Source organism: Giardia intestinalis, chromosome 1 (assembly GCF_000002435.2).
Source record: "Giardia intestinalis strain WB C6 chromosome 1, whole genome shotgun sequence".
NCBI lineage: Eukaryota > Fornicata > Diplomonadida > Hexamitidae > Giardia > Giardia duodenalis.
Genome location: NC_051856.1, coordinates 320242 through 345417, shown reverse-complemented (window position 1 = coordinate 345417; position 25176 = coordinate 320242). Strand labels below are relative to the sequence as shown.

Sequence of the window (25176 nt, the reverse complement as noted above, 5' to 3'; positions counted from 1 at the left end):
TTTCCATATAACTATTTTTCTTCTATACTAAACTATGCGCACTTGTATTCCGAGCACGTCATCACAATGCCGGGATGCTTCATTTGCCCCAGCCATAGTATGCATTATAGCAATGCGATTCTCCTGGAGGAGCACGCGGATATTCTCAAGGTCACTGTGGAGGAGGTCAGAAGTCTCATTCAGGACAGCAAGCCCGATATAGATGTGAACCATCACAGCGCTGCTGGAGAGAATATTCTGAGCCTGGACGGAAGCGATGCAACGTCGTCGTCTGTGGATAGTGGAATAGGGAGTCGCACACATTCGGAAGCACCGATTGGAGGCGGCGACAAGGACGAGGGAGCCCACAGCTCAAAGATATTAGAGCTGGAGCTGGAGCTGGCAGAAATAGCGAAGATGAAGGGGGAGACTAAGAATGGGGTGTCGACAAACTCGGCTAGCGAGGGGAGGGACGAGCTTTTGATGAACGATAGAATCCTCATCACCGGTGACAATGTGTTTTTCCAGGTCCAGCCGATCTGAAACGGACGGTTGGTTGGCGGCAGAGATAGATCCATGATCAAGAAGATGGAGCCGCTGTTGAAGGCCATTTATCCGCTGCAAAGAATCGCTTCGGAAGCGGCAGTTCCAGCTAGCATGGAGAAGAGTGAAAATAATTCTGATCTCACCAGTCACCGCGTGTGTCTGGAGCTGCCTCTATATCGCAAGAACATCCGCGCGCTCTATGGGATACCGGCTAACTGCTTTTTGTTCTGCACGTTCAATCAAGTGTACAAGTTCGACATGGGAACGCTGGGGATCATCGCCTCTCTGCTGCGCAGTGTGCCTAATGCGTACTATGCGCTCCTCAAGTTTCCCCCTGCGTCTCAGCTGCACATCGAGGCGTTCTTTAGACACAAGGCGCCGGACATCTTGGATAGGGTCATCTTTCTAAGCATGCTTCCAATGAAGGTGGAGCACATACGGCGCTACCTGGCCGTTGATGTGTTCGTGGACACCTTGAAGTGCAACGGAAGCACCATCGTGCTCGACGCGCTGTGGTCGGGTGTTCCTGTAGTTGGGTTTGTAGGGGAGTACATTCTTAGCCGGAAGACCCTTTCGTTTCTGAGCGTCCTAGAATGCAAAGACCTAATTTGCGCGTCCCAAGGGGAGGCCGTACTATTGTGCAGCCGCTTGGCAGTAGACAGCGGCTACTATTTTAGCGTACGGAAGCGGATCCTAAAGAATAGATCGAATCTCTTCAACATTTCGCGGTGGTGTGACAATTTCGTGTTGACCATGATGCTTGCCTATAAAAACTGGATCTTTGGCGGCAAGCCGACCAGCTTTTCGACAGAGAGGGTCATTGCAAACGTGAAGAGCCAGGGCTTCTCGTGGCCCTTAAAGAGTACGGGGGCACAGTAGGTACAGCTCCACTGGGCAGCCCTATGAGGACTGCGCTGATCTGTGCCTACGAAATCGAGATCCTATATACGTGTTATTGTATTTGTCCACCCACGCAGGCCAGATGCACGTGTACCTGGCTGCTCCACTCGACGGCTGCACCATCGTGCCGTGCTCCATTGCGTGCTCACACATCTTGAGCTCGTGATGTCCGTAGGTGGCCCTCTGAACGGGCAGAATGTGCAACTCGTGGAGGATGGCAAATGTGGAGAGGATTGCATAGAGGAACGAAAAGTCCAGCTCGCCGTCTCGCAAAAGGTGCCTCTCTGCATTGAATAGGCGGACGCGCTTGTACTGAGGCCACAGCGGGACAGTGATCCTGGACATGCTGTTGATCTGCAAGAACTTGAGGTAGTAGCGGTGCAGGAAGTTGCCGTAGCTGGACTGAACGGAGTCAAACCAGTGGGCCCTGACGTACATGCGTAGAGACACCAGTAAGTTGACTGTATTGTAAATACCGCTATCACCGTGCGATGATGCGCCGTCATCTCTAAGAATGGTCCGAGCCTCTGCCAAGGAGGCAGGTAGGCGAGGAAGGTCCGCCGGGTCCAGAGCAAGCACAAACTTATAGAAGGCGTCGCTGCTGAGGAGCTCGCGAACAAACTCTGCTATCTTAAAAAGGGTCACACCTATCATAATGGAGGCCTTGATAGCCGAAAGAGCCGGCTGCGCGTCGGCGAAGAGCTGGTAGAGCTTGTCGAGCGGCGGAAAGAGGGAGATCAGCGAGTATGTACACCCATTGCGATACTTATCGATCACGGTGAAAAGGTTCTTCCTGAGCTGGCGAGGGTCTTCTGACGAGGGTCTGCTGCACGGGGGCTCATTGAGACGTGGCTCTCCAGAATACAGAGACGTTCCACTTACTGTGTTCTGTTCTTCTGGATGGCCTGCACGTAAGGAGACTAGATCATCCATAGGTGGCAATGCAGAAACTTTTCTCCTGAAATAGTCGAGCTCGTCAAACGCAACGGGGTCAGAAAACCTGCCATTTGCATGCGGTCTGGTGGCTGATGTGCGGAGACGCCTGTGACGGGATGAACGGATGCTCGCCGCCGACTCGTGGGCTATATTTCCAGCGAGTGCACACGTTTGTGCCTCGCATTCCTCAGAGGGTGAATCGTAGAATGAATCTTCGCAGGCCATTTGAGCCGGCTGCCCAGATGAGTGGACCTCCTTCCAGAAAAGAGAATGCTTGGGCCGAGGTGAAGAGCTGTGAGGAAGAAAGCCGTCAGATTCACGCACCTTCCAATCATTCGTCATATCACCATACAGCCTGTCACGGTCTGCAATGAGAGAAGAACTACAAGGGCGTTTCATTGAAGAGCACGATGAGCCTCTGCATAGCTGTGTCTTGATGTCCTCAGAGCTCAGGCTCAGCAAATGTATCTTGGCCTCAAGATCTGCAATCGCCGTCGTCGTGCTGTTTAGAACATCGAGATAGTGCGCCGCCTGTAGCTTTAGTCCCCGAAGCTGGCTCATACACGCAGTAATTGCTACGTCGTCTCTGCGCACCTGGGAGTCAATGCGACGCCACATCGCTTGTCGCCGACGCCTTTCCTCTGTGTCTTGGAGTGCCCTGATATTGCTTCTCTCTGTCCCACGTCGATGCTGCTCTGCAAGCTCCTCAGGGGACAGATATGCAAAACTCATAGCGCAGGGCAGTCGGAAAGCAGGGCCGGACTCTCGCTAATTTTTCAGACCAAAGGTCGCCAATAAACATGTTCACTGATAGTCTGTCTAGTCGAGCATCTGGGGTCTGTGCACAGCAGTCCTCAACAAAGCACCAATAGGCCCCCAAGGCTCTGGCATTTGACTTGGGGAAAGTAGGGGATGTGACGAACAGACACGTTTCACTAGGTGTATCTGAGCAAATTCCCTCGTGCAAGCTACTGCACTGGATGGGTCTCCTGCTTACCGTCCAAGATCCGAGAGTCGGATGCCCTCGATCCCGGCGGAAGAACCCCTATGTCCCAGCTCTCCTAAAAGCTGCCGCTCCTCGCGGTGCCCCTAGGACTTTCCTTCCTCTGGCCCGTCGGGGTCAACTACCGTCTGGCACTGGTGGGCACCTACTATCTCAGGGCCTTGCGTCAGTCGCGGCGATCTAGTCTCAAGAGCAATTGACTCTGGCAATGTACTCCAGGATTGCTTCGTGGTGCTGATGCTCTACGACGAAGATCCCACGCCACGACCCCGGGTGTCTACCCCGTTCCTCGGGGTGCCTCTTCGTCTCTTCGTGGAGGGCACCATCAGTCCCGAGTATGACCGGAGGGTGCGCTCCTCGTGCGCCTCTGTCTTGGAGTCATAGTACGCGTTCGTGGATGCCGGCGGAGTACTCCCATGCGTTGGCGTTGGAGGAGAGGTCTGACTTCTGGTTTGCCCTCCTATTCATGAATCACAGTGCACTCTTGCAGCTGGTCCGTCACCCAGCACGAGATCACATCGACGCTCACCCTGTGCAGCGTGTCTGGCTTAGCTGACCTGTGGGCTGGTCCATCTGCACAGCACACTTGGGGTGATGCTTCGGTCTGTCGAGGCGTCGTCTGAGGCACCAGGAGCGATCAGGACCGGTTCGCTGTCAGGCCGTCTCTCTACAACCGGCACCCGTCTACTCGATGGTGTCAAGGGATTACCAACTGCTGCGGCAGACGCCAGACAGGTGTTCCAGGCCGCCACTCTTCGGTGTGGGCAGGATCAGTCCGCCTCTGCCAGCCAAGCACCCCAAGGCTCCCATCTCTTGCCGAGGGATTCACATAGGCCACGTGCGGGTCCATCTCGACCAGCGTGGCGAGTGATTAGTGCCATCACTGGCTTCGGCCCTCCGTTGCCCTGGGAGCTCCTTCGACCGGCCAGGAAGGAGGCCTCCTGCCCCTCTGTGTTCCTATACTTGTCAGTGTTGACCGTCGAGCCATGTTGCTTCACCAGGCCTGCCGCCTCTGTGACTACCCCCGCCACGTCATTGTTGCTACTATGGAAGATGAGTGTGTCGTCGGCATGGGCACTGAGCGGGGTCTCTCCTCAGCTCCTGGCGAGCAGGTTCTGTCCCGCGCAGCACAGAAGCATGCGTAGGGCCCCGAGGGACCGAGCCCAGGGGTGCGGCGTGTCACAGCCGGAGGAAGGCCTCGACGCAGCTCCTCGGGACGGGGCACACTCGCCCGGCAGAGGCCGTCTGCTGTCGGGGTGCTCGTTATGTCGAGCGAGGTCGCCGTGCCCATCAGCCTGTGTCTCCCTGTGCCATGCGAACGCCACCATGTGCAGTCAGTAGAACGCAGTCTGCTCTGTCTCGGGAAGGCTAGTGTCTGGGTCTCCAGGGGACTCGGGACTACCTTGTGGAGCGCATCATGATCGTCCCCTGATCGTGGTTGTCCTGTCTCATTCTTGGGGAAGGGCCAGGCGGAACCGTACAGAGCACGCATCCCATCCTATGGATCGCGCCGAGGATCTCGCTGAAGGCCTGCACCCGGATGGACTCGCCAGCGTAGGTCCAGGCCGTCCTGACCCGGCCCTCTGGATAGCAAGGTGCTGGTCGTCGGTGGCGCTGTTAGGGGGCAGCTCCCCTTCGAGGCGAGGCAGAGGCTGCAAGCCGGGCAGCGGGCCGGTGAATGCCGCTCCTCCGCTTCCCCGCTGTGTGGGGAGGCACGTCTCCTCGGCTCTCGACTGGAGCTCTGCGGGGTGTTAGGTACCCTCCCCTGAGCACGTTCACACGACGGGCGCTGAGGGGGATGTCCTTCTCTATCCCCGCTGCCCCACTCAGCAGCGCCCTGCATCCGGTGTCTGTGCTGCATGCGTCTGGACGGCCTCGCCGCGGAGGGTCTTCGCTCAGGACAGGCACGTGCTCTTCCGCTCCTACTAGTTCAACGTTCACCCGGTGCCGCTCAGCGTAGGATGCTCCGTCTCAGTGGGCTCCTGAGGCCCGGGCCGGACCTGGAGCACCGGAAGCGCGCTCATGAGTGCTTCACGTGCTCGCACGAGAGGCGCGGCTTTTCCGCCGTCTTATCAGGCGTCCACGTGTGCCCGCGGCCCTCGTTCTCCTGGCGTCGGAGCGCATCCCCGGCGAGGGGCGGCGCTTCGCAGTGCCCTGGACGAGCCGGGTCCCTGTCTTCCTCACGGAGGCCCTCTGGTCCGCCGGGCCTCGAGCAGCCGGGCGCTCTGGTGCTGTCGTCCGCTCAACCCCGTGGCCTCGGTCGTGCTACTGGGTGGTAGGGATTGCGCCTTAGCTCCTCGGCAGGTATGAAGGGCGTTCCGGTTGATGCCAGAGCTGGCGTGCACGGTCGGGCTCTTCTCCCCCGGACTCAACCGACGTTCTGACCCGAACCCCGGACTCTGGGCTTGGGGCGGCGAACGGGCGGGGTCCGCCTTCCGCGGGGAGGACTTGCACGGGGTACGGATTGCTCGGCCGGCAGGTGGCAGATCAGCCTCGATGAGGCAGAAGGCGAGCTGCATAGCCCTGGGGTAGCAGGTGCCCACCGGGTGCAGGGAGCAGCTGGCCCAGATTGGCCAGAGGAACGCATCGCGGGGTAACAACGGCCCCCTAGGGAGGAAGCACAAGGCTCTTCTCCAGAGGTGGGCGACCCCCAAGTTCGAGTTCTGGATGAATGAGTGAGGGAGCCACCGCGCGGCGGCCCGCACGAAGGACTTGCTAATAGTGGCTAGCAGCCGACCTCAATGGACAGAGCAAGCTCTCTTCGTGCTTACCTTCCTCCCGCTCTCAGCGCAGAAACGCGTCCAGCGCGCCCTTGAAGGATGGTGTCGAAACTGCCATCGGGGCAAGTGGCTCCATCAATGCCTTGCATGGGGCGTACAGCGACCTGGGAGACATCTGGAGACGACGCCCTTGATGCCCGCCTCTGCGTCGTCGTCGATCGCGGGGCAGCTCGGAGGACCCGGCCCGACAACCGGGCGCCGGCTGCCCTCGGCAGCAGATCCTGAACCTCCGGCTTCAGCCCTGTGCACCATTGGCGCCGCTCGAAGACCTCCGCGTTGGCCTGGTGTCTTTGGTCCCGGCATTCGGAGGGCGATACGGCCCAGTCTTCAGTTTGTTACTGTATACTGTTTATGTAAAGTTCATCAACATTTACTGAAATTTAGATGACCCTTCGTCCCCTTCCAGAGTCCCTCCGCTATGATGACCTGATAGATTTCGAAGAGGATAAAGAGACGGAGTTTAAAGCACTACAAGATACAAAGAACCTTATACGAGAGATTAGAAGATATTCCCAAATTTACTTAAATGCCTTTATTAATACCAACGGCGGGCATTTGTTTTTTGGCATAGATGATAGCAGCCGTATAAGAGGTTTTGTATTATCTAATCGCCAAAGAGATCAAATCCGTCTCTCAGTAAGTACTACTATAAATCAAATGACACCCCAAATAGATTCAAAGCTCTACTCGGTAAAGTTTATACCCATTATCGGTGGACCGCAAATAACGCCATCAGCTGAGAAAATATATCGATGTGTTATTGCTATAACCATGTTCTCTGGGAAATTTCCTGTTTACTTTACATCTCCTTCACGTCAGTATGCTTATATGCGATGTGAGGGGAGTATTACCAGAATGAGAAAAACCATAATTGAAAGTAGAGTTACTTTAGGGCGCCCGTGTCCCGCCGCAAAAATTGATAGGGAAATTTCCGCAGTTACTGACGATAATTTACTCCTGTCACTAGATGAGGCTAAGTAAAGTCTTGGACTCTTTACCTGCGAGTAGATGCAGAAATACATGAGCAAACTTCCATTTATATTAGTTATGTTGAAGACGAGGATTATAAACGACACAATGTGAAGCTTTTCACTTCGAGCCTTATGATGATCACGAACTGAGCATCCGACGAAGCCGATCAGAAGTGACTGAGCTGAAAGTCTGGCCACCCAGTGATTGCCTACTGTCAACGTACGTCTAACTGTTAGCAGGGCTCCTTGCATGGGTGATCAGAACGATTGAGAAAAAGAAGAAACATCGACTGCTAAGAACCCATAGCAAGGTAGAAGCGGTGAAAAGGCAAAAACGGCCATCGCATGCATTCGGGCCAGACAGGAATATGGAGTCGAAATCCCTAACAACATACTGATTCGACATGCAAACTTGCCAAAAGAATCCACAGACCTGTTAGCAGCCATTTAGCTTCATCTCCACATAAAGCTACAAAGGAAGTGGGTACGCTTATGCGACTCCTGAGCTACTAATGCAAGTTGGGGGCCCAGAATCCAGTAACACAGATGGATAAACGCCACAGAGCGACTCATAAATTCTGAGTCTCTCCTTGCCTCCCTGATGATAGAGTGCAGTTTTACAGGACAGGGAATGCTCCGAAGATAAGGAGGACGATGGGGGACCAAAGCTAGACTACCGAGTCTGAGAAAGATGTGTGCTCGCAGCCTGCTAACGCTCTTGAAAGGGCCAGACTCATACAAGGAGTAAAACTATATGTGCCATTAGAGCATACTCACTCAGGTTAGACACGAGTGCCATCTGAAGAATTTAAAGATGCACCGGATTTGGTGTACAAGGTCGCGGGGGAAGCTCTTAATTGTTTCTAGAGATAGCAAAAAATGAAGGAATTCACTCGTGAAATCCCAGAACTATGCCTGCAGACAGGATCCTATGTAAGCTCTCCACAATAGCTGCTCTACCATCTATCTGGCAGGTTTATATATGGATTAGTATACAAGGATACCCCATGGAGTCAAGAAGATGGTACACATAGGGTTGTCTCTCGTCTTCTAAATCAACAGATATTTCGAGGCTAACATTTACAAGATATGTCATCAGAGTCCTAATGCTCACGAGGCTATAACTGATCGAACGACTGTAAGCAGGAAACGGAGCTAGTATTTCTCATGTTGTTTTATGCCACACAACCAAATATCTATTAAAAGTCACTGGCTGCTTATGAAGACCAAGCATAATAAAAGTATCGTCAGTCTATATATAACATGAAAATAATTATCTCTCCTTTTGTGGCATAAACGGGTTGGAAATCATGAGAGGGTATTAACGCTATGATTATATCTAAGTGCTGTGTTGTTGGGACCTCCGCCTGTGGACATGGCCCAAAGGTTCCACGAATAAGCCCTCGCTCAATTCCTGGCCATATCTAGAGAAAAAGGCTACTAGTAAATAATGTAACAAGAGATTCCTTCTCACTAGTACGTCTGGATACAACTCTTTTTGGTGATCTTATGTAGTGTGTGCATTCGGCTCAGGTATGCACGTCTGGTGATGCTCGCACGCCTGATTCGCCCGGGACCCCAATTTTCTGCAAACACGTGTAACTAATAAATTCCACCTCCTTCCTTGGTCTGTTATCTATGATGGATGAGAATTCGGGTCATCAATGTCCTCTTTTACAGCGTTTTATCCCCTCTGTCTGTAGCCGTCGTTGCTACTTCGATTCCACCGATAGTCTCTTACCCCATAAGGCATCCCTAATCCTACGAAAGTCCATCCTAACGCCGTGAAAACAGATGGATGCTGCGGGCCCGTAGTTCGCTATGCAGAACCTCGTTACCTATCGATAGTTGTTCCTTCCTCTAGGGTCTAGTTGGTTTCTATCGCTGTGGCTCTTTGGATTGGGGGTGACAGTGGTTGGTGAAAATGTGGTTGTTTCTCTTGTCCCATGGTCGTCTGTCTAAGCTATGAGCTTGGGGATACCTCAGAACTTCGGGTAGCCAGTGGTTCTCCCTCCTTCAGTCACCCTGAAGGCTAGCTCTCAAAGCCTATGATTAATCTCGTTAGGTGTTCGTTTGGTTACCACGCGGAGTTTCTCAAGGTGCCTCTGGATATAGGATGAAGAAATCGCTCGCTCCATAAATAATTACGAATGTTCTATCTCTGTATTTCCGAATATTTCGCCGTAACTGGTTCGTCTGATGACTAGATGGGTCCAGCTATCATTTTATACGTGCCTATAAGTCAAATATCTGGTTCCCGGTTCTGTGTTGATTCCCTTAACAGCTGAAGGTGGTATGTGACAATTGTGTTGAGTCTCTAGTCGTCCCTCTGTGTAACTAGAGGGGGCCCTTGTGCTCATCGAGTAGCCTTTTTCTCTAGATATGGCCAGGAATTGAGCGAGGGCTTATTCGTGGAACCTTTGGGCCATGTCCACAGGCGGAGGTCCCAACAACACAGTATTGGAAGTAACCGGTTGGTGAAATGAATCATCTTTGTTGTATCTAAGCACACTAGAGGAGGAAACCTCCAAATGAGTACATAATTCTGTTCATTAATTGATGACTACTGTATAGTATAGAAAAGGCCGGCTTCTGTAAACATGGACTGAATACCTTCTTAAAAAACAAGTTAAGATGGAGATTTAAAAGTGGCAATGGCTGTTGACTGCGGGCTTTACCCCTCTGCCTTAGCCACCGCAGAGGGCGCCCTAGGAGATGCCAGTAACAATTTAGTTAGCGGCTTTTCAGGGCCGATGGGCGCTGGTGGCGTTCCCGTGTTCAGCCCCAAAAAGTTGCATAGACGCCTAGGTAACATGCTCAGTAAGGATGCCCACGGTGCCGTCTACTCTCTCAGGGGATGCCCGTACCTTGCTGTGAAAGAAATCCGGCTTGATGGTCTGGATCAACACAGCGTAGATGCCATTCGGCGTAGGCTGACCGTTCTTCTAGGCACCCTTCACCCAGACGTTCTCAAATACCACCAGGTGCTTATGGATGACAATACGATCCTTGTTGTCACAGACCGCTGCTGCGGGGACCTGAGGCAGTTCATCACCGACTACAGGGACATTCACGAACCTATTCCCAGCAAGCTGGTGCTCTCCCTTCTGGGGCAGCTGGCTGGCGCCCTTGCCCACCTCCACGGGCTCAGCAGAGGTGCCCACAACGGCCTGCCCTCTAGCGTTGTCCTCGAGCCCGACAACATCATGTTCGCTGGGGACGGGCGGCGTGTTGTTCTTGCAGACTTCGGGTTCTGCGAGGGCATATCGAGCGGAGCTGCGAAGGCTGGCGACCCCGCGTACATGGCCCCCGAGACACTCCTCTGCGGTGACACGACCGCCGCATCCGACGTCTGGAGCCTCGGGGCCGTCGCATACGAGCTCGCCACCCTGAGGAAGCCGGATTTCTTGGGGGGCAGGGAGCCAGCAGAGGTCTTCGTCGACGGATGGAGGCCGGACCTGAGCGGTGTCGCAGACGACCTCGCAAGGAGCGTCCTTGAGAGGATGCTCGTCCTCGATCCCGCCGAGAGGCCGACTGCCAGAAGGCTCGCCCGTCTACTTCGGAGGCTTGGCATCTCTGCTGATGAACAAGAGGCCCAAGATACAAGGTTAAAGGAGGTGCGCGCAGCCTTTGTAGAAGCCTTGAATAGAGCCAACAACGAAACAGTAGCTCTTAGGAAGGACCCTCCTGATCGAGCTGCAAGAATGGACATCATTAGGGAGCAGTGTGCTATTGCCGCCAAGCTATTCAGGGAAATACAGGAGATTAAGACAGAGATGGGCGAAACAGACGAGACAGACGAAATGGAGGAGTCAGACGAATCAGACGAGTCAGAAGAGCCAGAGAAGCACCTAATAGAGGAGGACGACTCCACCGACCTCATGAAGGCAGTCGATAGAAACGACGTGGAGGCTGTGAAGGCCCTCATACCGCTCCAGGGGGGCATGAAGATGAAGGGATGCGCACTTGTAGGTGACTGGAAGATATACGAGGGAACTGCTCTGATAAGGGCGGCGGTATATGGATACACAGAGATTGTGGAGCTGCTCGCGGAGAAAGAGAAGGGACTGAAAGATAGCAACGGATGGACCGCCCTCATGTATACTGCAAGGACTGGCCGCGCAGACTGTCTTAAGCTCCTGCTAGAGAAGGAAAGCGGCATGAAGAGCGATAAGGGGTGGACGGCCCTCATGGCTGCAGCAAGTGCTGGCCATTCAGAGTGTGCCAAATTGCTCTTGAAAAACGAGGTTGGCATGCAAGATAACGATGGGGAAACCGCCCTTATGGCTGCAGCGGGGAAAGGCCACAGAAGCTGTGTCGAATTGCTTCTGAGGCAGGAAGGCGGTATACAGGATAACAGCAAATGGACCGCCCTTATGATTGCTGCAGAACGTGGCGAAGCTGGCTGTGTTGAGCTACTCGTAGAAAAGGAGAGTTGTGCGCAATCGAGGGATGGATGGACGGCCCTCATGTGGGCTGCGCAGAATGGCCACGCAAGCTGTGTCAGATTACTTGTGGAGAAAGAGGGCGGTATGCAAAATAACGATGGATGGCCCGCTCTCACAGTCGCTGCACAGAGCGGCTACGTAGAGTGTGCGAGGCTCCTTGTGAGGGAGAAGAATATTAGAGATAATATGGACGAAACTGCCCTTGACATGGCCAAGCTATGGAGGCGCCATGAGATAATTGCCCTCCTCTCAGAGTAAACGCTCTAAGGCCGGTAGAGCGAAGCGCCAGTGCCACATGTTACTGATCACAGAGAGACGGAGAGGAGCACCAGGGACTCGGTGGGGAGCAAGGGCAGCGCATCCTCAGAGGAGCAGGCACGTGGAACGAGCCCATCTCCACGACTCGTCTACTTCTGATGGGATCTATTAGCACGCGGGGGCAGCCCGAACAGTCTTATTTTTGCTTCGGTACACTGGGTAAGATCAGAGTTTAATGGCAGTTGAGGCAAGTGAAGGCAGGTCTTTCGCTTCCAGGCAGAGTCCAGAGTCCGAGAGTCGGATGCCCTCGATCCCGGCGGAAGAACCCCTATGTCCCAGCTCTCCTAAAAGCTGCCGCTCCTCGCGGTGCCCCTAGGACTTTCCTTCCTCTGGCCCGTCGGGGTCAACTACCGTCTGGCACTGGTGGGCACCTACTATCTCAGGGCCTTGCGTCAGTCGCGGCGATCTAGTCTCAAGAGCAATTGACTCTGGCAATGTACTCCAGGATTGCTTCGTGGTGCTGATGCTCTACGACGAAGATCCCACGCCACGACCCCGGGTGTCTACCCCGTTCCTCGGGGTGCCTCTTCGTCTCTTCGTGGAGGGCACCATCAGTCCCGAGTATGACCGGAGGGTGCGCTCCTCGTGCGCCTCTGTCTTGGAGTCATAGTACGCGTTCGTGGATGCCGGCGGAGTACTCCCATGCGTTGGCGTTGGAGGAGAGGTCTGGCTTCTGGTTTGCCCTCCTATTCATGAATCACAGTGCACTCTTGCAGCTGGTCCGTCACCCAGCACGAGATCACATCGACGCTCACCCTGTGCAGCGTGTCTGGCTTAGCTGACCTGTGGGCTGGTCCATCTGCACAGCACACTTGGGGTGATGCTTCGGTCTGTCGAGGCGTCGTCTGAGGCACCAGGAGCGATCAGGACCGGTTCGCTGTCAGGCCGTCTCTCTACAACCGGCACCCGTCTACTCGATGGTGTCAAGGGATTACCAACTGCTGCGGCAGACGCCAGACAGGTGTTCCAGGCCGCCACTCTTCGGTGTGGGCAGGATCAGTCCGCCTCTGCCAGCCAAGCACCCCAAGGCTCCCATCTCTTGCCGAGGGATTCACATAGGCCACGTGCGGGTCCATCTCGACCAGCGTGGCGAGTGATTAGTGCCATCACTGGCTTCGGCCCTCCGTTGCCCTGGGAGCTCCTTCGACCGGCCAGGAAGGAGGCCTCCTGCCCCTCTGTGTTCCTATACTTGTCAGTGTTGACCGTCGAGCCATGTTGCTTCACCAGGCCTGCCGCCTCTGTGACTACCCCCGCCACGTCATTGTTGCTACTATGGAAGATGAGTGTGTCGTCGGCATGGGCACTGAGCGGGGTCTCTCCTCAGCTCCTGGCGAGCAGGTTCTGTCCCGCGCAGCACAGAAGCATGCGTAGGGCCCCGAGGGACCGAGCCCAGGGGTGCGGCGTGTCACAGCCGGAGGAAGGCCTCGACGCAGCTCCTCGGGACGGGGCACACTCGCCCGGCAGAGGCCGTCTGCTGTCGGGGTGCTCGTTATGTCGAGCGAGGTCGCCGTGCCCATCAGCCTGTGTCTCCCTGTGCCATGCGAACGCCACCATGTGCAGTCAGTAGAACGCAGTCTGCTCTGTCTCGGGAAGGCTAGTGTCTGGGTCTCCAGGGGACTCGGGACTACCTTGTGGAGCGCATCATGATCGTCCCCTGATCGTGGTTGTCCTGTCTCATTCTTGGGGAAGGGCCAGGCGGAACCGTACAGAGCACGCATCCCATCCTATGGATCGCGCCGAGGATCTCGCTGAAGGCCTGCACCCGGATGGACTCGCCAGCGTAGGTCCAGGCCGTCCTGACCCGGCCCTCTGGATAGCAAGGTGCTGGTCGTCGGTGGCGCTGTTAGGGGGCAGCTCCCCTTCGAGGCGAGGCAGAGGCTGCAAGCCGGGCAGCGGGCCGGTGAATGCCGCTCCTCCGCTTCCCCGCTGTGTGGGGAGGCACGTCTCCTCGGCTCTCGACTGGAGCTCTGCGGGGTGTTAGGTACCCTCCCCTGAGCACGTTCACACGACGGGCGCTGAGGGGGATGTCCTTCTCTATCCCCGCTGCCCCACTCAGCAGCGCCCTGCATCCGGTGTCTGTGCTGCATGCGTCTGGACGGCCTCGCCGCGGAGGGTCTTCGCTCAGGACAGGCACGTGCTCTTCCGCTCCTACTAGTTCAACGTTCACCCGGTGCCGCTCAGCGTAGGATGCTCCGTCTCAGTGGGCTCCTGAGGCCCGGGCCGGACCTGGAGCACCGGAAGCGCGCTCATGAGTGCTTCACGTGCTCGCACGAGAGGCGCGGCTTTTCCGCCGTCTTATCAGGCGTCCACGTGTGCCCGCGGCCCTCGTTCTCCTGGCGTCGGAGCGCATCCCCGGCGAGGGGCGGCGCTTCGCAGTGCCCTGGACGAGCCGGGTCCCTGTCTTCCTCACGGAGGCCCTCTGGTCCGCCGGGCCTCGAGCAGCCGGGCGCTCTGGTGCTGTCGTCCGCTCAACCCCGTGGCCTCGGTCGTGCTACTGGGTGGTAGGGATTGCGCCTTAGCTCCTCGGCAGGTATGAAGGGCGTTCCGGTTGATGCCAGAGCTGGCGTGCACGGTCGGGCTCTTCTCCCCCGGACTCAACCGACGTTCTGACCCGAACCCCGGACTCTGGGCTTGGGGCGGCGAACGGGCGGGGTCCGCCTTCCGCGGGGAGGACTTGTACGGGGTACGGATTGCTCGGACCGGCGATGTAAATCAAAATAATGATCGGACAGACCGTGGGGTCTTACGAGGTCTCTGAGTTCTTGGGCTACGGGAACACAGGTACAGTATATAAAGCCCAGTCTACTTGCTCGGAAGCTGAGTGTAGCCCGTCCTTTGTGGCATTGAAGATAGCAAGTAAAACACAAAGAGATCATGAATGCACAGGGAATCCTTTTGCGAAGGAATTTGATCTTCTAGCGGCTATGCATGCAGCGAATCCTGCCTGTTTTGTGCGCCCTCTGGGGTGCGGCACGACAGAGAATGTCCATTTTCTGGCCACGGAGTTAATGGACGAGACTCTTGATCGCTGGGGAGAACGGCTCCGGCCAATGTTAGTCTCTGGACTCACTGACAAAGTGGCAGTTACAATCCTTTCTAAGCTGCGCAGCACTATCGATGCTCTTGCGACTGCTCATGCCCTTGGCTATTCTATCCGCGACATCAGTCCCCGCAACTTTCTGGTTAAAGACGACGTAGCCAAGGCAATTGATCTATCCTCTGCCATCTTTATTACATGCGATACAGTGCATCCTGACACGCGTGTCACTCCAAGGTACGCGTCTTCTAATGTCGTAGTTGGTGGGAAAGCCCAGTACAGTGATGACTACGAGGCCCTGTGCTATCTCTGGTTAGATATCTTGACTGACCGCCTGGCATGGCGTAAGTGTAAGAAGCCCTCGCTAATAAGGGAAATCAAACTGGCTTGCTTAGATGCGTTCACTGAGTACTATGGTAATCTTCCTCCCCTCTTCACAAGCATGCTACGCTTAGCTAGAAACGACGAAGAGCAGCACGACTCCAAAGACTACCATAAAAGGCTAGTAGACCTTGTTGATGAGCTGCAACCTAGTGATTTAGCATGCATAGTGTTAGACTTTAAAGACAATAGTAGCGCATTTGTGGCTTACGACGGAGTCTTCTAGGACTTAGATATAACCAGGCTTCTACTACGTTCAAAGCTGGCGCTCTTTTTCTTCCGGGACACCACCCACCAGGCCAGGACACCAATCAGCGCACCCATAATCAAAACAGCTCCAACACAAATTCCAATAATCACGTTGTTAGAAAGCCCATTTCCTTTGTTCTTCTGGGAGCTCTTTCTCAGACATGCGTTGCCCGAGAGAACCGAGTCATCGTTGCATGTATAACCACCCCAGGACTCAACGGCATTTTCGGGGATCACCGTCGTGCACGAGCGTTTGTCGAGGCCCACAAGATTGTCTCCACGACATCGACTGCACAAAATTGACTTGTCAATAAGATGGCACGAGACGCAGTCGTTGATGTTGCACGGGAGGCACTCCATGGTATCGTGATTGGCGTAGTATCCGTCCTTGCAGTCGTTGCGGCTCACGCAGGTGCCGTAAGAAGTTGTCCCTTCCTTCTTGAGGTATTTGCTTGAGTGACACGACAAGCATTGCTCCTTCTTGCCTTCCACGCACGTCATGCAGGTAGAGTCGCAATCTACAAGTTGGCCCTGGTCGTTAATGCTGTATCCATTCATAGTCTCTATACACTTCCCATCGTCGGCCCATCCACATACAAATCGACCGGGATATTTGTTGATTTGGTAGCAGCCACCGCCCATTAAGAAATAGTCAGATGAGCATTTCTGACACGCTCCATTGGACTGCTGCAAACAGGCGGATGTCCTGGCTTCACTTGCTGATGTGCACACACCATCTAGGGGATATTTAGTGGGGTCCTTGCACTTAGAGCAATATGCTGTTTGATTAACCGTTAGGCCACAGGTCTCGCATGTATCATCCTGTTTGCAGCCCTCTTCACACGTTCCTACCATAGAACTTCCTATGTATTTAAGAGCTTTGCCAGGAGGACACAGTGTGCAAGATCTACTCTCTCGTCCAGCGCATTTCAGACATGATGAATCGCACGCAACGCACTTATCTCCGTTCTTATAGGATTTCTCTGCACACTCGCATCTGCACCCTCTTTCGGAGTTTCCAGGGCACTTTCGTTGTACATTATCCCCTGTGCAGCTGGTTTCAGTGATACATGACATTCTATCAAAAGCCAACGTGTTGTACTCACAGTTATAGCAAATAGGCCCTTTCTTCTCAACATTGTAGCTGCAGCGGGAGCATCCAGGGATGCCCCTGGCAGAAGTATCGCTGCACGTATGGGCAGTTTTGTCGTTTGGAGGCCGGAAAACTGCATAACTTCCGATATTCCAAAGTTCACATTCTGCGTTTTCGTTAACCTTGCTGCAGATCTGGGACCCGATGTAATCGCTCATGTTGTAGCAGCCCTCGTTGAACAGGAACGTGTCGTAGCTGACTCCGCCCTTCTTACAATCGGTACAGCTGCCATCCGTGTTAGGATACGGGTTGCACTTTGGCTCGAGCAAGCCCTTTATGCACCGCCCGTCCATTGGGACCTCCCCTTTAATGGCGCACTTCTTGCAGGCAGTGATGTTAATTACTTGGAACTGGTTTTCGGTGGTGCATATCTTCTGTGCAACGGTTTCTGTCTTTGTGTAGCACCCTCCGTTGTGCTGAATGTGAGTCATGTAACAGTTTGAGCAGGCCCCGTCGGCGCACAAGTGCCTGCCCGGATCTTTGCATACTCCGTCTATCGGGCCATACTTCTCATTCTGGCACCAGTTGCACTCTGCAGATGTCTCTCCGGTGAGCGGAGGCAGGCAGTACCTGCAGCCATCGACGCCTTTATATGAGCCGAAGCCGACGTTGTCGTAACACAATATGCACCGTTCCGCCGCACTGTCGTCGGGGTTTGTAAACAGAAACTTTGATCCTTGTCTGCACTCCGTACACTTGCCACTCTCTGCTTTGCTACAAACAAGGTTTCCCGGAACCTTGTCTATAGCGTAACAGCTGCCGTAGAAGAGGAAGGCGGTATCCTTGCACGAGGTGCAAAATCCAGTGCCACTAGAATGCTCGCATCCATATAAACTAACACTGGAATCAGTAGTGTCCTTACAAATCCCGTCGATAGGGACTTTTCCGCCAACGCACTCGCGGCACAGTTCGGTGCCGCTGACCGTTATACACTTCTTGGTCGCGCATGTGTCCTTTTGCGCCACAGTCGTACACTCCTTTTCAAAAGCATTCTGATAAGCATCGACAACGAGGCTAACTACGAATTCCAAAGCTAGCAGACACAACATTCGTATACTATTTTTTGTGTGTCCCAGAAAGTTAAGTGTGGAATCTACGTACAGGTGCATTCTACGAACATTCTGTTGAACACTACCTTACCAGCTATCCCACTATAGGCCCAGATGCACATGCATCCAACTCTCAAGCCTAAAAACGAACGTTACATTTTGTGTAAACTGGTGTTTATGAGTATCTGTTGCTCGCAGTGTTAAAGACAAACAGCCAGGCTTTGCGTCTTCATAGGGGAGCCAAAGGACATCTGTGAATCATGCTCCTCCACTACAGTCGGCCAACCCAGAGTGCCTGTGTGCCAAATCGCTGAGGCCCATTCCTGGTGTGGTCGACCTCCGAGATGAGTACATCACCCCGATCTATGACTAAGGTCACTGTGGCGTTTGCTGAGCGTTCTCAGCGGTCTGCAGTGCATACAAGCGCTCGTCAACAACGAACACATGCAGACGATCATGAGCGTCTACCGCCACTTCCTTCGTCGATTGGGTGGCTGGGTTGGTGATCCTCTCAACGGCACCCAGTAGCCAACGTGCAGGGCCAGTGGTAGAACCGAGTAGCAAGCCACATTAGACAATGGGCGATCAACGGCTGACAGGAGGCTGACAGGACCAATAAATTCTTAATTCATGTCTAGTGCCGATTCACAGACACTAAACGAGATCTGGGAGACGACATGTGCGGCATACACGGGTGCACTTACTGAGGAGTACGAACGTGTCATAGAGCACCTCCAGGTTCTTCAGAACCACATTACAGTGGCGCTAAAAGCCAAGTACAGCGCAGGAGAACCTCTGCCCACAGAGGCAGAGATCTTAGCCATGTTCCGCTCGTCTGGAACCCTTCCCGTAAAGTAACTACAAAAGAGCAGAGCTAAGGAATGATGTCAGTGATGTACACGACATCTGGAATTACTCTGCTATCGATGGACACATCGACAGCAGGATATGAAGTTAGCCCGGGCATAGCTTGACTATGATATTGTACGTTTAGCGACACGCATGCTGTTGTATTACCGCTATACCTTTTGATGCCTGAAGGCTGCCATTCAATCTGCTGTGTGTGTAAACTGTATAGGCCATACTTTGTATGAGCACTCTTATTGGTCAGAAACTTGCCGACTGGGAGCTCACAGGTGCAAGGAACGGGCAAGAGTTCTGAAGAATTAGGGAGCAAAACCGCTCCTTGGGCCTCTGAAAAATGAAGAGATACCTTTGCAATGTACACAGTCAGCATGGGGTCAGAACCATCAGGTAACCTCAGCTGCACTGTGAAACTATATATTCCTGCTTCTGAAGTGGATTGAGCTAGCTGCGGAGTAAACTGCTTTTTCACTCGTAGATGAGGTGTGGAATCCTGAGTAAGAGCCAACGGAATGCGTGTTTGAAAGGGTAGCTGAGAATCATATTCGCCTGGAGACATGTGGCAGCAAAAGAGACTTCCACGGTTTATGCCAAGAGTCTTCTTGGCTTGCACAGCCTTAGAAGGGACATTTCTGCGACTAAGTAAGAAGTGCTTTTGGCCTGGCACAGACTTGAATGAAAAGAAGGAGCTCCGCTTTGTTTTCTGCAACTTCACTCGCCGCACCTTGCTAGTACGTATACGTGCTGCAGTCTTTAATGCGTTCTTTATCACCGGAAGATTATATGCACGAATGTTCTCTGCAATTGATGCCCAGCTGTGGAGACCGTTGCACTTCTGCATAAAAGGTAGCAGCACGCCCGTATGGGACGGACTTATGACCTGCCAAGCTACTGGTTTGTTTCGAGAAAAGAGTCTGAAAGTGGATTCGACGTTAGTGAAGGATAGGGTCTCTACGTGCTGCTGAATGTTTACCGGAGGGATTTGCCCTGTAACCTTGACAGCTTGAAGATTGGGGACCACGATTTCTTTTCGTGCAACTGGGCCAGGTATTATTAACAATGTAGAGTTATGATCAGAGAGATGTGGAGTGCTAAGGAAAATAACAGACTTTGCACTGAGTGATGAGGCACTAACTGTAGCTAAAATGACAAGGACCTGGCATGATGCTTTGCATTGTGAGTTAGCATTGATGATTTCAGACAGTATTAGCTCGAGACAGTGCTTCTTATGTGCAGTTATGACACTTTTCTGTATCTGGAAGGGACGTGGAGAAGAGAGTGATGGGTAAATATATGAGAAGATTCGTTTATAAAAGGGTTCTGCAGATACAGAAGGAGGCGATTCTAAAGTGTAAAACGAGTGCAAATTGTCATATAAAAAGCACGGTGCACACAAAGCCAGTGAAACTTCATGAAATTGGTCTGTAGAAGAAGGGCTATCTTGTAGAGATGGAGCTTCTAGTGAGTCCATGTGACTGCACACCTCCATCTGCTCTAAATAATTTGCAACTTCATTAAGAATACGGACGAGTCCGTAATATGATGAACTAACTGCTCCTTGCGATTGTGTGTTCCAAAGGAAGGACGATGAATGAATTGCACTGGATTTTGTGATGGAGGACAATAAAATTACTGAGAGTGGGAATAGCGTTTCTGCATGAGTATGGTAGATATTAAAGCAGTGCTCAGCCCGCTGGCGAACCAGATCTAAGGATGCGGACTGAAGTGATGGTTGAGCTGACTTTGCTAGGTCTGCCATCTCCTAACAGCCAAAAGTAATTTTGTTCTTTCTTAACCTGCGCTGCTGAGAGTGGAAGATCTACTTTATGTTCTTGTCTATGTCCCATATGAAATTAGTCATTCGTAGATTAAATGGCTGCCATGGGTGGTGAGGGCCGAAACATAGGTGGTTATATCTCAAAAACTTATCAGTGGATGAGAGCTCACTGATAACAGCTTGCACTTGAAGACAGCAAAGCAAGGCGTAGGTCTTGTTCAGTGATGGGGTGGTTGAGTGTAGGTGGTCTTTATGAGTACTTGCCCATCAGGCAGCCAGGTTTATAGAGGTCTCGTAGATTTTTTATTTCACGCATCCATACACAATTAAAGAGATTTACTGATCTAGGGTTAGTACTTGAGCAGGGAACATAGAAAGTAAATCACAAAAAAAATGTCATCCAATCTCCCGCACATTCTTCAATTTGCGACCGATAAAGTGTACGTGTATCAACATTATATCTCCACGGGAAAGAAAGTCCCTATCTCATCGCTCGCATATCGCCTTTTTTATGAGTTTGTTATAGAGGAATTAGAGTCGCTGAAAGAGGTGCGCAGCATATCCATTGATATTTCTCAAGACAGATTAGTTAATAAGCTTACCTATATCCTCAGCAAGCTAGATTACAGATTATATCTAGACATAAAACTTATCTATCCTGAAGAGACAGATGAAAAGTACCTGAAACAGCTATGCCACTTCATTCGTAAGATTAAGCGTACGCAGTCTGACGCTCGTAGCTATCAAATAGTATTTTCCCACGGCTGTTCGGTAGAATCCGCCGTTTATCTGGTAGACTTGATTTTCGTTTTATCTCTTTTGCAGTTAGTTAATGTTGAGTACAACGATGGCAATCTGTTTACATACCCAAAAATCTCGATAAAGCTTGGTGAGCAGCTGATCAAGGATGGTTTGTTCTTGTGCTATCAACCAGAGTTGCCAGAGATGCTACTAACCAAGGGGGGAGCGATAGGAAGATCGGGAAGGTTAGAAATGCGACGGTTATCCACCTTGCCGCTTATGAAGATCGTGCAGCAAATCTCCCAGTACCACGGTCAGCAGGGGGTTCTTCCCATCTTTCTATCAGATACCATTGTAAGTTTCTCTCTTTTCCTCCATCATATCAACGTGACAGAAGTGAGTGATGGTGATGAAAAGCTTAAGGAGACGCTACTATACTTGCAGAAGGCTCTCAATCCATCCTACCTTCCCTATCCATTCGACTCCCTTTTACGAGATATGCGGAAGAGGAAGCAGATGACCTATTCTTCCGAGAAGCGGTGGGTTTATGTGCCTCCGTACGAGATTTGGTCCAAGGCAGATTTGCTGAAGAACATAGTTTGGTTTCCGAGCGGCATAAGGCTAGCTGAGATCCTTCCTCAGCTGGACAAATCTTTGGAAACAGAGGAGATGATTTTGAAGTCAGGAAATGATACGTCTATGCAAGTGTTATTCACGGCTCTTCTGAATGAGCTGGAAAATAGCATGTTGAGAGACAAGGGGGACCTGTCCCAAACAAGCATACCAGACCTCTCTGTTGCCGACACACAGCTAAGCACCGATCAGGTTACTCAGAAATTTAGTCAAATTTCATACATTCCTGGAACCTCTAAGAACGCTACTCTGGCTCAATCCCAGACGAGTAATGTGGTGCGAGGGGCAAGCACTGCACAGGTAAGTGTATCGGCAAAGTTGGAAGACCATCCTTCGTACAGACTCATTATTGCGCCCATGCTAGAGTCACGTGAACTAGCTCAGTGCAACATTGCTCTACCATCGGGCATAGAGACCTTTATCTTTTCTCGGGTCTCGGCCTTGAGCTATACCCATAAGACACTAGAGGAGGGGCCAAACAAGCAGCGTGAGCGACGGCCTGTCTTCGGAAAGCTCACAAAAGCAATGAGAGGTTTCATCTTTAGACGCCGAAAGGAGATCTTCCCGGCGGCCGTCCCTGAACTGGAGAAAATGCAGGCGGATCTTCGGCAGCTCCTCCGGATAGATGCTACCACACAACAGACTAAGGCTCGCTTTTCACACGCCCGGCAAGTCAAGGAGTGGGAGAACACACACATTACCGAGGAGTGGTATCTAAAGTGTAAGGAGGATCGGGTGACGCAGTAGGCACCGAGAACGACCGTATTTACTCCAGAACCCCGCGATTAATCAGACGAGGACTCCTCCTCAGAAGAAGACGAGTCGCCGCCGAACATTCCACCGGCACCGACAATCTCGTCGTCGTCAGACTCCTCCTTCTTGGCTGCTGCAGGGGCTGCTTCGGCGACTGCTGCAGCGGTTGATGCAGCGGCAGGGGCTGCCCCCACGGCGGGCATGCTCGCCATGCGCTTCTTTCCGAGACTCATGAGATCCTCAACAGAGAGGCCACCAGCCCCAACTTTCTCCACAACGGTCTTCGCGAGGTCTGCGTCTGTCGTGCCTCCAACGGCTGCTATTATCTTCTCGATGTCAGCTACGGCTGGCTCGTTCTTGCCGCCCATCTTAGCCAGAAGGTACGCCGCAAGGTGCTTCATTTGCCTCACTCCCTTTGCTTATAAAAAGACGAAATTGAAATCAATTCGCTCGACTTTTTTTAGAACTTTACTCGGTGTCGAGGGGCTGCCCAGCGCTCTGTTCTGCCTCCTTCTCAACTTCTTCAATGTCCTCCCGGTTCTTGAGCCATTCGTCGATTTCTTCCTTGTTCTGTTCAGCGGCAACGTCCTCCATTCCACTGATACGCCCTATGTTCTCAAAGATGGCGCGGCCTGTGAGGCCCTGATAGTGCTCACCACCCCTTTGCTTGAGTATGTTTTCCACTCTGGTGATGTTTTCTTGTTCTATAGCCTTCTTGGCTTCAAGGCGCTTTTTCTTCCACTCAGCGAACGTGGTTGGGTTGACAGGGGTTCCAGACGTGATTTCATTTCTGCGTCGTTCGATATCTTCCTCGATCTCAACGTAATCTAAGTCTTTATCGATGACCTCCACCTTCTTCTTCTCCTCTATGACGTATCCGGGAGGTAGACAATGTCGAAACTCACAGTAGCCGGTCTTTTCTTCCTGCGGGCACTTAAAGCCCCAGCCGATTTCCCTCTTCTTACAAGCTGCAAGATAGTTAGGACAGGTCTCCTTGGACACCTTGCGGTCTCCAAATCTGGTCTGGTACCTTTCCTTATACTCCTGGAGAATGGACTCATAGTTTTTGCCGCTCTTGTTCGCCTGCTGCCTGGCATTATACTCCATGAGCTGTTCGCGCATATCCCTGTATAGGTCTAGCTTTCCAAGCGCCTGGGAAAGCGCGCTGATCTTCTCTTCGTCTCCGGAAGCGGCCTTGGCTTCTGCAGACGCCTCTTCAACAGGCTCCTTCTTAGATGGAGCCTCTCTATGACTCGTGTCATTGTTATGGCTATACTTGCACTTGTCCCCCTTATCACAGCAGTTGTGAAGGAAGAAGATGCAAGGGAAGTCCTTGGGATTTGCGCCCTCTGGGATTGGGGGCTGTCTCAGAGAAGAGCGCAGCATGGCCAGCATCTGTGCCTTCTTTTCCTCTTCCTTTCTCTTTGCATTCAGCTCAGCCGTCGACTGCTGCTGACGGTTTTGTGTCTGACCCGGATATCGGGCATTCTGAATGTTTTTTGTGACTTGTTGGATGTACTCTTGAACCTTTTTAGACTTGTTTTTGTTCTTAAGCCCGAAAGTGCGATCTTCTATTATTTTCTGCTTCTCCTTTTGAATGGTCTTGGTACTGGGCTGGTTACCTTTCGGAGGCATTTTTTGTTTTAATTGCATATTTTTAATTAAAGAATGGTAATTTTCAATGAAATTTGGAATGATCAATCGGGGGCGAGTATGAAGTTCGAATCTCTAGATGAGTCGTCCCATGGGGAAGGGACTGACCGAGTCTTGCTATCCTGGGTACCAAATGATGAGACTAGAGCTTTGGTAGAGGATGCTTGTCTCGCCCTGCGGGCCTCACCGCAAGCTAGAACAATGGAACAGTACGAGTTGGGCCATAAGCTCATCTCCTTGCGGCCAACAGACTATGCAGGGTATCGGCTTATTTTACAGTGTGTTCGATTGGGACTCGTAAGCCCGCAGCATGAGCTGGACAGAAGTGCTGTGATTGCACAAGCCTCCAGTAAGAACTTCCAGGTCTGGCCACATAGATATGCTCTGATGCAGATCCTTCCCGAAGAAGACCGCAAAAGTTACTATGAGCTGCGGGAACGGTCCCTTGTGTGCAGCATACTATCTATGGACAGTAAGAACTATCATGTCTGGAATTACAAAATGAGCTTGACAAATCTTTTAAATAATTTAGATTGGAGGGAAGAGCTACAGTGGGTCGAGCAGCTTTTGGAGAACGATCTGCTTAACAACAGCTATTGGGCATATAGGCTTATGTGCGTGAAGAACCTACTAACTTCCGGGGAGGCAGCTTACGAGGATGAGTTTTCCTTCGTGGATAGTGCGCTCTCTAAGACGCCTGCAAACCAAGCCATCTGGGACTACCTCAGAGGTCTCTATGACTGGGTCACTACCGAGGGTGCAGGACAAGGAGGTCTGTCACAGAGGAGCACATTAGAAGAACTGTACAACCTTGTCCTTCAATACACAAGTCCACCTGCTGTTGTCCCCGCAGGTCTATATCTAAGGGTTCTGTTGTTACCTTTACACCCCGAAGACACAGATAGGTTGAAAGGGCTCCTAGACGAGTTGTCCGTCTCCCATCCTACGACCCGACTGTGGACCCTTATGACTAAGTTTGCGTTCAAATTAGTTGACAACACGTAA

At 52.4% G+C, this 25176-nt stretch overlaps 11 protein-coding genes and 1 pseudogene across 11 annotated transcripts; 7 read left to right on the top strand and 5 right to left on the bottom strand.

The window, feature by feature from the left end:
- The first annotated feature begins 66 nt into the window (after positions 1-66).
- Positions 67-1404, top strand: GL50803_0041701 (O-linked GlcNAc transferase; annotated as a pseudogene).
- Positions 1405-1425: 21 nt separating this feature from the next.
- On the bottom strand, positions 1426-3093 carry GL50803_00111871 (uncharacterized protein; the record flags this gene model as incomplete). The annotated part of the gene is made up of 1 exon (XM_001707887.1): positions 1426-3093. The coding sequence occupies one exon, from the start codon at positions 3091-3093 to the stop codon at positions 1426-1428; it is 1668 nt and encodes a 555-aa protein (XP_001707939.1).
- Positions 3094-6528: 3435 nt separating this feature from the next.
- GL50803_001470 (putative DNA-binding domain-containing protein) lies at positions 6529-7125 on the top strand (the record flags this gene model as incomplete). The annotated part of the gene is made up of 1 exon (XM_038045783.1): positions 6529-7125. The coding sequence occupies one exon, from the start codon at positions 6529-6531 to the stop codon at positions 7123-7125; it is 597 nt and encodes a 198-aa protein (XP_037901563.1).
- Positions 7126-9769: 2644 nt separating this feature from the next.
- Positions 9770-11821, top strand: GL50803_0061578 (Kinase, NEK; the record flags this gene model as incomplete). Its single annotated transcript, XM_038046284.1, has 1 exon — positions 9770-11821. One exon carries the CDS (start codon positions 9770-9772, stop codon positions 11819-11821), a length of 2052 nt encoding a protein of 683 aa, XP_037901562.1.
- Positions 11822-14601: 2780 nt separating this feature from the next.
- On the top strand, positions 14602-15525 carry GL50803_0016587 (Kinase; the record flags this gene model as incomplete). Its single annotated transcript, XM_001707892.1, has 1 exon — positions 14602-15525. One exon carries the CDS (start codon positions 14602-14604, stop codon positions 15523-15525), a length of 924 nt encoding a protein of 307 aa, XP_001707944.1.
- On the bottom strand, positions 15522-17750 carry GL50803_00101805 (High cysteine membrane protein Group 1; the record flags this gene model as incomplete). Its single annotated transcript, XM_001707893.2, has 1 exon — positions 15522-17750. The coding sequence occupies one exon, from the start codon at positions 17748-17750 to the stop codon at positions 15522-15524; it is 2229 nt and encodes a 742-aa protein (XP_001707945.2).
- A 630-nt stretch (positions 17751-18380) lies between these two features.
- Positions 18381-18608, top strand: GL50803_001590 (uncharacterized protein; the record flags this gene model as incomplete). The annotated part of the gene is made up of 1 exon (XM_001707897.1): positions 18381-18608. One exon carries the CDS (start codon positions 18381-18383, stop codon positions 18606-18608), a length of 228 nt encoding a protein of 75 aa, XP_001707949.1.
- A 16-nt stretch (positions 18609-18624) lies between these two features.
- On the bottom strand, positions 18625-20373 carry GL50803_0022439 (uncharacterized protein; the record flags this gene model as incomplete). The annotated part of the gene is made up of 1 exon (XM_001707898.1): positions 18625-20373. The coding sequence occupies one exon, from the start codon at positions 20371-20373 to the stop codon at positions 18625-18627; it is 1749 nt and encodes a 582-aa protein (XP_001707950.1).
- Positions 20374-20784: 411 nt separating this feature from the next.
- GL50803_001597 (uncharacterized protein) lies at positions 20785-22512 on the top strand (the record flags this gene model as incomplete). The annotated part of the gene is made up of 1 exon (XM_038045843.1): positions 20785-22512. The coding sequence occupies one exon, from the start codon at positions 20785-20787 to the stop codon at positions 22510-22512; it is 1728 nt and encodes a 575-aa protein (XP_037901561.1).
- Positions 22513-22550: 38 nt separating this feature from the next.
- Positions 22551-22919, bottom strand: GL50803_0016588 (Ribosomal protein P2; the record flags this gene model as incomplete). The annotated part of the gene is made up of 1 exon (XM_001707899.1): positions 22551-22919. One exon carries the CDS (start codon positions 22917-22919, stop codon positions 22551-22553), a length of 369 nt encoding a protein of 122 aa, XP_001707951.1.
- Positions 22920-22986: 67 nt separating this feature from the next.
- On the bottom strand, positions 22987-24171 carry GL50803_0035670 (Zinc finger domain; the record flags this gene model as incomplete). Its single annotated transcript, XM_001707900.1, has 1 exon — positions 22987-24171. The coding sequence occupies one exon, from the start codon at positions 24169-24171 to the stop codon at positions 22987-22989; it is 1185 nt and encodes a 394-aa protein (XP_001707952.1).
- Positions 24172-24186: 15 nt separating this feature from the next.
- On the top strand, positions 24187-25176 carry GL50803_0015820 (Rab geranylgeranyltransferase; the record flags this gene model as incomplete). The annotated part of the gene is made up of 1 exon (XM_001707901.1): positions 24187-25176. One exon carries the CDS (start codon positions 24187-24189, stop codon positions 25174-25176), a length of 990 nt encoding a protein of 329 aa, XP_001707953.1.